The 16,421-nt window shown below is 35.2% G+C and overlaps 1 protein-coding gene across 1 annotated transcript in view; it reads left to right on the top strand.

The window, feature by feature from the left end:
- The window catches only part of SLC26A7 (solute carrier family 26 member 7), a gene marked incomplete at its 5' end in the record, with an annotated part of 173,125 nt that overhangs the window by 89,157 nt on the left and 67,547 nt on the right, over positions 1–16,421 (top strand). Inside the window, 2 exons of the mRNA XM_019632655.1 lie at positions 7,419–7,571; positions 12,587–12,669. Of these exons, the coding sequence (XP_019488200.1) occupies positions 7,419–7,571; positions 12,587–12,669 (236 nt within the window). The remainder of the gene's footprint in view (positions 1–7,418; positions 7,572–12,586; positions 12,670–16,421) is intronic.

Below are 16,421 nucleotides of genomic sequence, written 5' to 3'. Positions count from 1 at the left end.
AAAAAAAAAAAGAAAACAAGAGACAGGAACCAAATAAATAAAATCAGAAATGAAAGAGGAAAAGTGACAACTGACACCACAAAAATATATGATTATGAGAACATATTACAAATATATGCCAATAAATTGGACAATTTGGAATGGATAAATTCCTAGAAACATATAATCTTCTGAGACAGAATGAAGAAGAAATAGAAAATCTGAAGAAGCTAATTATTATTAATGAACTTGAGTCAGTAATAAAAAAACTCCCAACAAGGAAAATTCCTGGATCAGATGGTTTCACGGGTGAATTTTATCAAACATTGAAAGAAGAATTAACACCTATGCCTCTGAAACTGTTCCAAAAAAATTAAGAAAAGGGAAAGCCCTTAAGCTCATTTTAAGAGGCCGCCATTACCCTGATTCCAAATCCAGATGAAGACATTAGAAAATAAGAAAACTATAGGCCAATATCCCTGGTGAACATAGATGGAAAAATCCTCAACAAAGGATTAGCAAACAGAATCCAGCAATACATTAAAAAGATCATACACAATGATGTAGTGGGATTTATTCTTGGGATGCAAGTTTGGTTCAATAACCACAAATAAATTAACATAATATATCACATAAACAAAATAAAAAATAAAAATCGTATGATCATATCAATAGATGCATATAAAGAATTTTATGAAATCCAACATACATTTATGATAAAAACTCTCAGCAAAGTGAAAATAAAAGAAATGTATCTCAACATAATAAAGACTATATATGACAAATCCATAGCTTATGTCATACTCAATGATAAAAAGCTAAAAGTTTTTTCTTTAAGAGTAGGTCAAGACAAAGAAGTCCATTTTCACCACTTTTATTTGACATAGTATTGAAAGTTCTAGCCACAGCAGTCAGACAGAAAAAGAAAAAAAGAAAGACATCCAAATTGAAAAGGGAAGAAATAAAACTGTAATTATTTGCAGATGACATGATACTACATATAAGAATCTGAAAGATTCTACCAAAACAAACAAACAAACAAACAAATCAACTATTGGAACTGATAAATGGTTTCAGTAAAGTAGCTGGATACAAAATTATTATTCAGAAACAAGTTGCATTTTTACACACAAATAATGAATGGTCAGAAAGAGAGAGAAATTAAGAAAGCAATCACATTTACAATTGCATAAAAAATAAAATACCTAAGAATAAATTTAGCTAAGGTAAAAGATCTATGCTCAGAAAACTATGTCACTGAAGAAAGAAATTAAAGAAGATACAAATAAATGGAAGCATATACCATGCTCATGGATAGGAAGAATTAACATTGTTAAAATATCCATATGACCCAAAGCAATATATAGATTCACTGCATGGCCTATCAAAATACCAATGGCATTTTTCACAGAACTAGCACAAATAATTTTAAAATTTATATAAAACCACAAAAGAGCCTGAATAGCCAGAGCAATCATGAGAAAGAGCAAAATTGGAGGTATCATGCTACTTGATATCAAACTATACTACAGGGCTATAATAGTCAAAACAGCATGGTACTGGCATAAAAACAGACACATAGATCAATGGAATAGAGTAGAGAGCCAGAAATAAACCCACACCTACATGGTCACTTAATCTATGACAAAGAAGGCAAAAATATACAATCAGATAAAGACAGTCAATTTAACAAATATTGTTGAGAAAACTGGACAGATAAATGTAAAAAATAAAACTGGACCACCTTCTTACCCCACCGGTGAAAATAAACTCAAAATGAATTAAAGACTTAAATGTAAGACCCAAAACCATAAAACTCCAAGAAAACATTGACAGTAAACTTTATTACTCTGCTCTTAGTAATATTTTTTCTGGTCCATCTCCTTAGGGAAGAGAAAGAAAAGAAAAAAAACAAATGGGACTACACTAAACTAAAAATTTTGTACAGCAAAAGAAACCACCAACAAAATGAGAAAAGAGAGCCTACTGAATGGATGAAGATATTCACCAATGATCCATCTGATATTTGACATTTACAAAGAACTCATACAACTCAACATTAAGAAAAAAAAATGGGCAGAGGACCTAAACAGACATTTCTTCAAAGAGGACATACACATGGCCAATAGACATATGAAACGATGCTCAGCATTACTAATCATCAGAGAAATGCAAATTAAAACCACAATGAGATATTACCTCATTCCTGTGAGAATGGCTATCATCGATAAATTAACAAACAAGTGTTGGCAAGGATGTAGAGAAACAAACGGAAACCCTCATGCACTGTTAGTGGAACTGCAAATTGGTGCAGCCACTATGGAAAATGGTTTGGAGGTTCCTCAAAAAACTGAAAATAAAATACCATTTGACCTAGCAATTCCACTTGTTGGTATTTATTAGAAGAAATCCAATAATTAAAAAAGATATATGCATCCCTATTTTCATTGCAGCACTATTTACAATAGTCAAGGTACAGAAGCAACCCAAATGCCCATAAATAGATGATTGGATAAAAGAAGTGGCACATATTGGAATATTACACAATAATGGCATATTACTCGACCATAAAAAAGAATGAAATCTTACCATTTGCAACATGGATGGGCCTGGGGGTATTATACTAAGTGAAATAAGTCAGACTGAGAAAGACAAATATTGTATGATCTCAATTATAGGTGAAATCTGAATTAAAAAATTAATGAACAATCAGAACAGAAACAGACTCATAGATGCAGAGAACAAACTGATGGTTGCCAGTGGGGAGCCGGGTGAAAAAGGTGAAAGGATTAAGAAATACAAATTGGTAGTTACAACATAGTCACAGGGATGTAAAGTACAGCATAGAAATATAGTCAATAATGTTGCAACAACTATGTATAGTGCCAGGTGGGTACTATAGATAGATTAATTGGGGAGATCACTACATCAATTATATAAATGTCTAACCACTATGCTGTACACCTAAAACTAATATAAAATAATATTGATGTCAACTGTAACTAAAAAAATAAATTAAAAAAAACAGATTCAGCATGTGCAAGAGAAGGAGGGTTAAGAGACATGTTGAAGATAAACAGTGAATGCCTATTTAAAACCTTTAAAATTATAGAAATGATGTACATTCATAAGATAGAATGAGGGGGATACAAATAAGCACAAACTCCTTACACACTGCTGTTAACATTCTAGATATATCCATAGGTAATTAAAGCATGAAATTTTATTTCATTAAAAAAAATCTGTATTAGTTTTCTAGGGCTGCCATAACAAATACAAAAAACTGGGTGACTTAAACAATAGAAATTTATTTTTCATTGTTTTGGTGCCTAGAAGTCCAAGATGTTGGCAGGTTTTATTTCTTTTAAAGCCTCTCTCCTTGGCCTGCAGATGACTGCCTTCTCACTGCCTTCCATTTGTGTGTGAGCATGGCTGTGTCCTAATCTCTTTTTCTAAGGGCACCAGTTATATTTGACATATATGATGTCATTTTACCTTAATTACCTCTTTAAAGCCCTATCTTCATTCTGAGATACTGGGGGTTAGCACTTTAACATATGAATTTGAGGAAGATGGGCAATTCAGCCCATAATTGTATCAAATCATACCTATTTATTTTCCACTTAGCACCGTAACAGAAATGCCTTTTCATGTCAATATAATATAGTGCCAAAAAATGTATACACATTTTAAGAAAGGAAAAAACTATATTAAAATTGTAATACTTAATATATACCAATAAAAAAAAGATTAATACAAGTCACATTTGACTTCTGCAAATATAAGAGGTGCTCAAAGTAGTTATCAGCTACCAGACATTTCTGATTGTCTGATTATGGTGAACTACTGCTTGAACTTGACCAAAGTGTTAACATCCCTTAAAATGTGTACACATTTTTTGGCACCCCTGTTACACACACACACACACACACACACACACACACACACACACACTCACGAAGGTCTGACAAGTTCGAGAACTTGCCATTGTGCGCTTACATTCACAGCACTCTAGAAACAGCTCGGTAAGGTTTCATAACCTTGGTATAGCAGTTTTTCACAGCTGTGTTTGTGTTGACATGTGGCGGTGTCTTGCTGAGTGGCGTTTATTATTGTTGTTGCATGTTTTTGTGTACTGTTGCGAGAATGTCTGAGCTTGAATTAGAGCAATGAGCAAACATTAAATTTCTTATTAAACTTGACAAGAGTGGAAGTGAAATCAGGGACATGTTAGTCCAAGTTTATGGAGATAATACCATGAAGAAAACGGCATTGTACAAAGAGATTGAATGTTTTCCTGAGGGGAGAGAATGCGTCACTGATGAAGAGAGGTCAAGGTGGCCAGTAGCAAGCAGAGCTGATGAAAACATTACAAATATTCATTAAATTGTGCACCAAAATTGTCAGCTGACTGTGAGAAGCATAGCAAAGCAGGTAAATATTGATAGAGAAACAGGAAAATAATCTTAACTGACAATCTTGGCATGAGAAAAGTGTGTTCAAAATTGGTCCTGAAGTTGCTCACCAATGAACAAAAGTAATGGAGAGTTGAAGTTTGCCAAGACCTTTTGGAGAAGCCAGAGAATGTTTTGTCATGTTATCACTGGTGATGAAACATGGGTGTAGCAATATGACCCTGAAACAAAGCATCAAAGTGCACAATGGAAGTCAGCCAATTCTCCATGAACAAAAAATTCTGTCAGTCCAAATCAAAAGTGAAAATGATGTTGCTAACATTTTTTTGATATCAGAGAGATTATTCATTATGAATTTGTACCAATTGGACAAACAAACAGCTAACCAAGTTTACTGCTTGCAAGTGTTAAAAAGGCTGTGTGAAAAAGTTAGACAAAAACCACCTGAACTTTTCACCAACAATTCATGGCTCTTGCATCACGACAATGCACCAGCTCACACGGCACTGTCTGTGAGGGAGTTTTTAGCCAGTAAACAAATACCTGTATTGGAACATCCTCCCTACTCACCTGATCTGGCCCCCAGCGACTTCTTTCTTTACCCAAAGATAAAGGAAATAATGAAAGAAAGACATTTTGGTGACATTTAAGACATCAAGGATGATACTACGACAGCTTTGATGACCATTCCAGAAAGAGTTCCAAAATTGCTTAAAAAGGTAGAATAGGCACTGGCATCAGCGCATAGCTTCCCAAAAGAATTAGCAATAAGGTATGTGGCACTTTTTCTAGGATGAGTTTGTGAACTTAATTGTCAGGCCCGTGTGTGTGTGTGTGTGTGTGTGTGTGTGTGTGTGTGTGTGTGTGTCTCTAGTCACACACATATATAGTCTAAAATTGTTTGCTTAATGGACGTAGATTTTATATATACTAGTGAATTGAACCAGTTCCCTTTTTTTGTCTACTATTTAAGTGGTTTCAATTTCATTTTTGCTATTTTAAACAAAACATTGTAGCAAGGTCTTGTCACATGATTTTATTTATGTTTATAGCTTATTTTTTTGAAATGGGAATGCTGAGGCAAAGGATAAAACATTTCACAGGTTTTTGATACATTTAATCAGATCACCAAAAATTGTACCAAATTACACTCACTTGGGCAGTTTAAATAAGTTCCCATTTCTTCTCTCAATTTCACCAACACTGAGTATTATCATTACTGTTAATCACTGTTCACCTCCCCCAATTCCCCAATTAAAAAATAAAAATTAAAAAAACAAAAAATAAAAAGTCATTCATAATTTGATTAAAGTAAAATGCTTTGTTATTGTCATTTGAATTTGCAATATTTTGATCACAAGTGTGGTTAAGCTCTTTGTCTGTGTTTATTTACCATTTACATTTTTTTGTTAATAATCTAATTATGTCTTCTGCCCATTTTAATATCTACATTTTCTATGACTTCAATTTTAATATTTATCCATATTTCATTTAAAATTTATTTTATTTGCTTCAAACATGGTATATTGTGTAATCTTTTCTACAACACAACTGTTATATGTTTCTGGGCTTTTGTTTTCTGATTTTTCTTACATATATTATATATCATTTGTTTTAATTGGTATCACATATATGATAGTACAAACCCATCTATATATACTTCTCTTTCAAATTTTTTTGTGCGTTTAACATTATATGTGAATATAAGTAACATTGTGTTAATTTGCCAGACAGTAAAACTCCAATTGGGTTTCTTTATATCAAACAGTTCTGTGGTCCTAGGATTGGATTTAGGCAAGTTATTATTTTTTTTGTCTGGCACTCAATTTGGGGTTCTTTAAAAATCTCACCCTAGTTTGGTTTTTTTTTTGCTTGTTTGTTTGTTTTATGTGAGTAGATGAGATGTTTATATAATTATCAATAAGATCTTAATTTGTTGAGCAAAATATTATTGGTGCTTAGTTGAATACATATGGGCTTGCCATTTTAGAAAGGGCTTTCATTTTATTCTTTTCTTTGACATTACTCCTACATTAATCCTACTTTTCTGCCAAGTCAGAAAAATTACCAAGTTACCAAGACTGAGTGTCTGATATTAATATGTATCATATCTTCTTCCTAGTTTCAAGTAAACTTTTTGATGTAGATATAATTTCAAATAGACTAGCTTACTTTTAGATAATTTTTTTCAGGAAGTCATACACTCTTCTCACATTCTATGTTCTAAGTTTTACAAATGTGTATTTCAGGCAAAACATTTTCCCCAGACTTCTTCTCCCAACTTCTGTGATTCATAACCTGGCTACTTCCTGTTTATCTACTTTAGGGAGGGTTTTTATGACCACTAAAACTTCTAACACATATACTTCAGGTGCGCTTTCTATGTCTATAGTCATACTGTACCAATTTATACACTAGACACTAAGTCCCATTAATACTGAGGATTATCTAAATTGTTCACCTTTGTAGACCTAGAACTGAGCATAGTGCTTGGCATAAAGTATGTAGCAATAAACAAATAAATAAAATACTGAATGACTGAGAATATAGTAATATTTTACTTTAAGTCAAACATCTGATATCAGTTAAATACCAGCACTTAATTCCTTTGTGTGTGGCTTATACATGTGTATGTTTGAGTTTGACATTTGAGGGAGAGTGGTGGGATTCAAGGAAGCCTATAGTCCTCTTATTGCACTTAAAAATGATTCTACATGTAACTCATGAGTTTTAGTATCTTTTCCCATTGAAGTGGCTGGAAAGAACAGTCATTCTCTCTAGTAGTGTCCTTATGTAAGAAGGAGCAAGCCCTGAGTTTGATGGAAGAATCAAGAGCAAAGCAATTTTTACATGCAAATGAATTAGAGCTTTGCACTGACCACCCTTCTACACCCCACCTTTCCACCCTACAACAATTAATTTGTTTTTATAAAACATCACTGAGTTCATCTGGAGACAGATTTCAATGTTGTTATATTTTGGGTGACCCTTAACTTTTGTTTGTACTTTTTCTCATCACTGTAGATCTATGCATATGTCTTTGAAAACATAAAGTCCGTTCAACTGGAAGCACTGCTCATATCCTTGCTGAGCATTGTGATGCTTGTTCTGGTTAAAGAGATGAATGAAAAATTTAAAAGGAAAATTAAAGTTGTTCTTCCTGTTGATTTAGTTTTGGTAAGTATCAAATTAACATTTAGCATTTTGCCCTACAATATTTGCCAGTTGCTGGGGTAACATGCAGAGGTTCACTGTATTCTCTACAGTAACCCACAGTTACTCTGGTCTCTCAATAAAAGAGGGCTAATTTGGTGTACCTTCTGTAACTGTCATCCTAATAAACTTTAATTTAAAAAAAACACCTAAAAAACCAAAAGGACTAATTTGTGTAGCTATACATTAATGTAAGAACAGGAAACATTTTAAGTCAATAATTTAGAAAACGGGGCACACATATTTTTAATTTACACAGCATTTCTCATATGCTTGTAATCCTTTTTAACATAAATAAGAGAACATACAACCTAAGATTTTGAATAAGGAGACATTTCTAAGGGTGAGAATCAAAAGATCTCTGTCATGATTTTCCTTAAAGCAATAAAAAATCATACCACATTGTATTAATTTGGCATCTGTATGATATGCATAGAAATATTATCAATTTACTAATGCCCAGTAATGATTAGCAGATCTATTAACACTTCTTTTGTTGACCTAATTTTGCTTTATTGAAAGGCTACTCATAATTTTCACTGGCCAGGACTGGTTCTGTAAGATATTTTTGATGTTATTGTTGTTGTATATGGCAAAGCAATAAATTATACTTTGCTCCTAGGGTTTATGGCATTAAAAAATACATTTTCAAATTTTAAGAGCTGCTACTGAAAAGCATTGTTTGAAAAAAATATTAAAACCGCAGTCTACTAACTTACTTATCATTAGTTGGCTTTAGTATTATTTTTTTTTAATTTGGGGAATTGGGGGAGGGGAACAGTGTTGGGGAGTTGGGGAAGAGGACCAGCCAAGTTGTTGTTCTTCAATCTTCATTTTCGGAGGGCACCAGGTGCCTTCTGGCTGCCCGTCAGCAGCTCGTGGACTCTAAGCTCAAGGTGCTGTATTCAATCTTAGTTGCAGGTGGGCATAGCCACCATCCCATGTGGGAGTCAAACCAGCAGCCTTGTTGTTAAGAGTGCATGCTCTATCCACTGAACCATCTGGGTGGCAGCTCAGCTCAAGGTGCTGAGTTCAGTCTTAGTTGCAGGTGGGCATAGCCCACCATCAAACAGGCAGTCTTGTTGTTAGGAGCACATACTCTCACCAGCTGAGCCATCCTGCCACCTGTTGGCAGCTCAGCAGCAGCTCAGCTCAGGCACAGTGTCACTGGCCCATGTGGGAATTGAACCAGCAGCCCTGTTGCTCAGAGCTCGCATTCTTAAGCTAACTCTTAACCAATTGAGCCACTTGGCTGGCCCCGGCTTTAGTATTTTGTAATGGTCTTTGGTTTACACATGTATATAAAAAGTCATGTCTAAATAATTTTACTTATTGAAATATCCCTTCTTGGAGTTGAAATGATGTCAGATTGTGTAAATGTATAAGGTTACTACATTAAAAACTGTCTCTGAGTAATAGGACTTATTTCTGTAGAACTAAGATGGATGGTCTCTTTCTATAATTAGGCCTTATACGATTCAATACTCTTGGTAATTTGTGAAGATATGTTTGACACGTGATCTATATTATGTGTGTGTGTTTATAACATTTCAAAGAAGCCATAAAACTGGAGGGCACTATGATTATTGGTAGCTTTCACAGCAACAACTGTGAAACATTTTATTATATTCCAAAGTCCTGTAGGTATTAAGAAATTTTTATTATATGTTGGGAGGCTTTATTACATAAGTTTCATGAAGCCAAAATTGAAAATAACCTTAGGGAAGAAGACCCTTGAGCTAGTAATAAAACATTTGCTTATTCAATGCAGAAATTGTAAGAATTATCCTTATAAAAAATAAAAGGTAATCTTTACATAGTGTTGTCCTTAATATTTGCAAGACCAAGGCAAACTATAACAACTTAAAATTACAGTTCAAAACATTAAATAAAACAGGTTCTGCTTCCTTAGCTTGACTAAAACACCTTAGTGATTACCATGAAAGGCAAGTTAGAATAAAGAATTCACCTGATTCTTTGAGTTCTGCCAGAATATGGCAGCATGGGGGGAGCCAGCCCCTTTGTCTGTCCCTTCTTTTCCTACTTCAGCTCTATCCCACCTACAAGGGGATTGATCTATATCTACATATCTATATATCTATATCATCTATTTATCTCTATTCTATCTATCTATCTATCTATCTATCTACCTATCTATCTATCTATCTATCTATCTATCATCTATCTCTCTATCTATCATCTATCCTTGATTCACTATGCAAGCTCTAAACACCCCTCCGTTCTTCTACCACCACAACTGTCCCTTAGTGTTTCTTTGGGTCACAGTGGGAGGATAGACCTGGGGAATATACTCTGGAAGCAGGTTAGGGACATTTAAGCAGGACATTATAGATTCCTGAGTATACAGAGTGTGGTTCAGAAAGAAGGGTACACATTTGAGTTGGGCATATCCATTTGCCCTCACAAAGCTCCCATCCAATGAAGAGGGCTTAAAGGTAGAGAAGGGCCAGATTAAAGCTTAAAGGTAGAGAAGGGCCAGGTTAAGCCTGGGGCAGGTTCTTACACAAGTCTAAGGGTAGTTCTAGCATTATACACACATATAATATTGAAGACAGACAAATAAATTGACTGGTAAAGAAAGTTTAATTATGTTCAAGAAATATAGTGAGGAAGTAAGACACTGTCTGAAAGACCAATTCAGTGGCTTAGGTTGCTTAATTTTAATATTGGTTATGTGTATTGAACATCATTTATGCTTCCATTTTCAATAATGATTGAAGATCTTGTGGCTATAGTACATTTTCCTTTATATCTCACAGTATTGTCTGACCTGATATAAATATTTCATGAAAATTATTAGTAATTAAATTTATTAATAGGCTTAGGAATTTTTGAGTATGTTAATATTTCTAATTCTAACCTAATAGCCTGAATTTTTAACTACTACTATCTCATTTAGAAAATACTATTATATCACAATATTTATAAGTTGGGCATTAATAATTAGATATTCCTTATTTTGCTAATGTAATTTTGCTATACAATATTTCTGGCCACAGATATGGTAAATTTGTATTTTAAAAAGAAAATTGGTGTGTCTCTTTTTAACAAAAGTGTAGTATATGAAGTGTGGTCAAACAATATGGTGAATGTTTAAATTAAAAACAAATTATTACAGTAAAAGACAGATTGCCATTAATCTCCCTCAAAATACTCCCCTTTGCTTCAAACACACTTATTCCATCATTCTTGCCACTTTCTGCAGCAGTTCTCAAAGTCCTCTTTTGTGAGTGTCTTTAGTTGTGCTGTTGTGGATGCCTCAATGTCCTGAATCAATTTGAGTTTGGGAAAGAACCAGAAATAACATGGTGCCAGATCAGGTGAATAAGGAAGATGAGGATACACCGTAATGTTTTTATTTGACAGAAATTGCTGTATACCAGATGACTCAGCGTGTCATCATGATAGAGGATGATTTATGACACACTTTAAAGTACACCTTCTCTCAACCATAGCTCACACCCAACTGACTGCACCAAACAAGTTGAAACTTGTCACACACTGTTACTGAGGTTCCAAGAACCACTTTCCATATTGAAAATCCCTACCTTTCCATTGAATGTCACTTAGCAGCATTCACTGTATTTCCTGATCACAACAGAAAGACTCTGTGTCACACACTACTTCTGGTAGTTCTACAATGGTTCTACAATTTCTGTCAAATAAAAACATTATGTTGTGTCCTCTTCCAACTTACTCACCAGATCTGGCAGGGTGCAACATCTAGCTCTTTCCCAAAGTCAAAATGACCATGAAAGGTAAATGTTTTTAATTGATTCAGGACATTGAGGCAACCACAACAGTGCAACTAAAGACACTCACAAAACAGGACTTCCAGAACTGCTTCAGAAAGTGGCAAGAATGATTGAATAAGTGTGTTTAATGCAAGGGAGAGTATTTTGAGGGGATTAATGGCAATGTGTCTTTTACTGAAAATTTTTTAATTTAAACATTCACTGTATTTTTATTACACCTTGTATAAATAATTCTAAACTGATACCAAACTGATACCATAACCATGTGAAATTTCCAGTACCTATTAAAATTATCAGAAGAATGAAAAGGGATTATGGAAATGAATGGAAAACATTAGGTGGCACGGCTGGTAAAACAAAGGCTGACCTGGGTTCTGAACATGTATTTAAAGGTGATTATAGATATAAGCAGAGAACACTTAACTTGCTTGTCATATATCATATGTCATATATCATACCATATAACAGATCATAGGCACCTGAGACTCTCTGGAGTATATTTTACTTCAAGAAATAGTAAAATCTTAAAATTTAAAAATATTCAAGGAGAATATAAATCATTATTAATTACTAACCTATATTAGGAATATTGATGCAATATCTCAAAACATGCTATTTTATAAAACATCCCTTTATGTCACAAGAGACAAGTGTTTAGGTTGGATTGTGATATCTTAAACACATATATACACACATGCACACACACACACACACACACACATCTATAGTCTGTGTTTTGCTCCCCTTCAAAATTAGATATAATTGGGTTGTCCCAGGGTAAGATATTTTTAAAAACCATATTATTGGAATGCCATTTAATTTTTAAAATTAAATTAAAAATCTTTTAAATTAAAGTTTATTGGGGTGGAGGGGGGTGATAGATGAGGGTAAAGGGAATCAAATATATGATGATGGAAAGAGAACTGACTCTGGGTGGTGAGCACATAATGTGATATATAGATGATGCATTACAGAATTGTACACCATTTAATTTTTGAGACTGCAAGTTAACGGCTCTCAAATTGCAGAGGGATTTTTTTGGTTTTTTAAGTTCCTTAATTTTTAAAAACCTGTACAAATACTACATTATTCTTGATGATCATGGGACACATGAACAATGATTACTTTTAAAAATAGTTTTTAAAAAGATGTTTGAAAGACTAGTAATAATTTTCTTTTTCTTTTTTCAAATGGAACCACTAGATTATTGCTGCATCACTTGCTTGCTATTGTACCAACATGGAAAACACGTATGGATTAGAAGTAGTTGGTCATATTCCAAAAGGGTAATGTAGTCATTTTTCTTATTTGTTTGCTTGTTTGTTTTTGATGGAGGAAGGGACTGGAGGTAGGTGGCATGGATTTCATTTCTTTTAAAGGCCATGTAGGGGACAAAATTCTAATTAATTTCTATTTTCAATGATAAAAACAAACAACACACATATAGAAAAAGAGTAACTTCTTAGACTGTTTACGTATAACTAGGAAAGTTAATAAATATCTTATACAGCATTGCTTCAGGTAAAAGACTTGGAAATTATTGACAATGATATTTGAAAAAAAAAAAGAAGGGCATTCAATTTCCAAATTAGAATCACGCTGTGGAATTTAGTCTTCTCCATTCCACTCACATACTCTTATGACTACTTTTATTTCACTTGAAATAGTAAAATTACACAAGCATTATCCGAAATAGTAAACCCATAGGCCTGGGTAGTATATAATCACAAGGGAGAGGGTGAAGTGGAGAAGAGGGCATTATTCTCTACCTATCTTAAAGCCTTTCTCTGGAAACCAAGAGGAAGTTTAACAAGAATAAATGGTCACCCTAAAACGGCAAAAGGTCCTTCTAAATATAGCCTGAAAGAAAACAAAGGCATCTATGTGACGAGGTGGTTATTTCCATTTTTTTTTCTTTTAAAGATTTTATTGGGGAATTGGGGGAGAGGAACAGTGTTGGGGAATTGGAGAAGGGGAACAGCCAAGTTGTTGTCCTTCAGTCTTAGTTGTGGAGAGCACAGCTAGATCAGCTCCAAGTCCAGTCGCCATTTGACCGCCCATCAGCAGCTCGCAGCCATTCAGCTAAAGGTGCCATGTTCAATCTTAGTTGCATGGTATGCAGCCCACCATCCCATGGTCGAATGGCTCAGTGGTTATTTTCTTTTAATGGGCTACATGTACACCGGTGTTTATAAATTTGGGGCAAAGTTACAGTTGCTGAGTCCTCTGTATTTTTAACTTGTAGTCCAAAATTTTGTTTTCTAGCTACATTAGAATGAAGAGTAGAAAAATTTCAGAGATTAAAAAGATAATTTTTTAAAAAAGATTTTATTGGAGAATTGGGGGAGGGGAACAGTGTTGGGGAATTGGAGAAGAGGACCAGCCTAGTTGTTCTTCAATCTTCATTATGGAGGGTGCCAGTCGCCATCTGACTTCCCCTTGGCAGTTTATGACCTCTAAACTCAAGGTGCTGTGTTCAATCTTAGTTGCGGGTGGGCGTAGCCACCATCCCATGTGGGAGTCGAACTAGCAGTCTTGTTGTTAAGAGTGCGTGCTTTATCCACTGAGCCATCTGGGTGGCAGCTCAGCTCAAGGTGCCAAGTTCAGTCTTAGTTGTGGGTGGGCGTAGCCCACCATCGAACGGGCAATCTTGTTGTTACACTAACTGAGCTATCTGGCCATATGTTGGCAGCTCAGCGACAGCTCAACTCGGGCACAGTGTCACTGGCCCATGTGGGAATCAAACCAGCCCTGTTTCTCAGAGCTCGCACTCTTAAGCCAACTCTTAACCAACTGAGCTACTCGGTCAGCCAAAGATAATTTTTAAAAATTCTATCTTTAGTCTTAAGGCAGTTACAGGCTAATGGTGATTGTGTGAATCAACATGGGTTTTCTAAAGGGCTATCTATATTTCCACCTTTAAAAGTCAGTTTATTGTTTCTTTCTAGGTCAGTTTATTTATTTATTTATTTATTTATTTATTTATTTATTTATTTATTTTTAAAGATTTTTTTATTGGGAATTGGGGGAAGGGGAGCAGACAAGTTGCTGTCGTTTTTGTTCTTCAGTCTAGTTGTGGTGGATGTTGCTTCACTGGCTCAAGTTGGCACCATCATTGCACTCTTCCCAGGTGAGGCACATCAGTCGCCGGCTTCTGGACAGCCGCTCACTGCAGCTGCTGGCTGCTCACGCTGGCTGCTGGCTACACATGGTAGCCCAAGGCAACCCACTGCCACAGGGGCTGCAGTCCACACCGTCGCTGGCGACTCACAGCAGCCCAGCTCCAGGTTGAGCTGTTCTTCAGCATCTTAGCTGATGGAGGGCAGTGTCACTGACCCTCATATGTGGGATCTGAACAGGGTCCCTCTGGCATCCCAAGGCAGTTCTTAACCACCGTGCCACTCGGCCGGCCCTCTAGGTCAGTTTATTGTTATTAATAATTAGGCAAGATAAATTTTCATGAACAAAAGTTTTTATACTTTGAAATGGTAGCACTTTTGTATAACATACATTTTAGGGCCTGTAATTATTCAAATCAATTCATTTTGATGGTAATTTTAGCAAGTGGGTAAAAAAATCATGCCTCTCCTCTATCCATTCTGATTATCCTTTATTTTGAGTGGGCTATCCAGACTCAGTCTTTTAAGGAAGCAAAGAAAGAGGGTAGCATTGAAATTAGATGGAACTGAGATTGAATTCCAGCTCTACCATTTATTCTGTGATTTGGATACATTACCTAACCTTTCTCCTCCATGAAGCTAATACTATGAAAGTGCTGAGGATTCTACTTATATACTAGGTGTTAAGTCACCATGAATTCTCTTTCCTTTTCTTCTACTTTTGCCCCAGGTAAATTTTTTGTTAGTTAGTTTGTTTGAGAGGAAATAAATATCCCAAAGCATCACTGGGGATAAACAAATGATGATACCATGCTTGGCTCAAGTGGTTTTAAAACGACAGTAAGGCCCTCCAAGTGGCTCAGTTGGTTAAGAGCGCAAGTTCTGAGCAACAGGATTGCCAGTTCGATTCCCACATGGGCCAGTTAGCTGCGCCTGAGCTGAGCTGTGGCTGAGCTGCCAATGGGTGGCAGGATGGCTTAGTGGTTGGAGTGTGCATTCTTGGCAAAAAGGTTTCTGGTTTGACTCCCGTATGGGATGGTGGGCTGTGCCCACCCACAACTAAGATTGAGCACAGCACCTTGGGCTGAGCGGCTGTGAGCTGCCAATGGGTGGCCGATGGCAACTGGACTTGGAGCTGAGCTAGTTGTGCCCTCCACAACTAAGATTGAAGGGCAACAACTTGGCTGTTCCCCTTACCCAATTCCCCAACACTGTTCCACTTCCCCAATTTTTCAATAAAAAAATCTTTAAAAAATAAAAAAATAAAATAAAAAAACAATAGACAATGGCTAGATATTAGTTGAAAGAAATATTTTAAATAGTTCTTTAAAACTGAGAAACAGTTAATTGTGGTCCTATATTTTGCAACAGAGTGTAGAGGGAACCTTGATACATATTTTTCTTAACTATGTGATGCATAATTAGGTGTGCTATGAAAGTTAAAAACATAATTAAGATTATGAACTCAATAGCAAATTTAGGGGTTAACTAAAAAATTGTAGATCACAATAAACCAGTGTTTGCATAAAGCACTATAGTATTCAAAGCAGAGATTACCATCCCTAAATGCCAGCCAAATAAATATTTTTAAAGATTCAAATGAAAGTATGCTTCATATGTGCTTTTGTTCTGATATAGGACATTTTTGTCTAGTTAGAGTTCCTGTAATGTAACCTAAATTCCCTGGGTGTAAATGACAGATGCATAGAGTTGTCCCTGTGGTGTTCCTTGTGATTTTGCTTTTCCGCTAAATAATGTTAAAAAGAAAAAACTTCTAAGGACAAGGCTGCTTGGTTTTCTCATGGGTATTTTACTTATTCTGTGTAAAATCATAGCCATTACCACAGTTTGAATTCATTGCCAGTTGTTATATAAATTACATGAAAATTGGTGCTTTCACTATGGCATTTCATTCCACA

This window comes from Hipposideros armiger, unplaced genomic scaffold (assembly GCF_001890085.2).
Source record: "Hipposideros armiger isolate ML-2016 unplaced genomic scaffold, ASM189008v1 scaffold_1156, whole genome shotgun sequence".
NCBI lineage: Eukaryota > Metazoa > Chordata > Mammalia > Chiroptera > Hipposideridae > Hipposideros > Hipposideros armiger.
The sequence above is the reverse complement of the archived record's forward strand: the minus strand, read 5'-3'. Positions and strand labels throughout refer to the sequence as shown.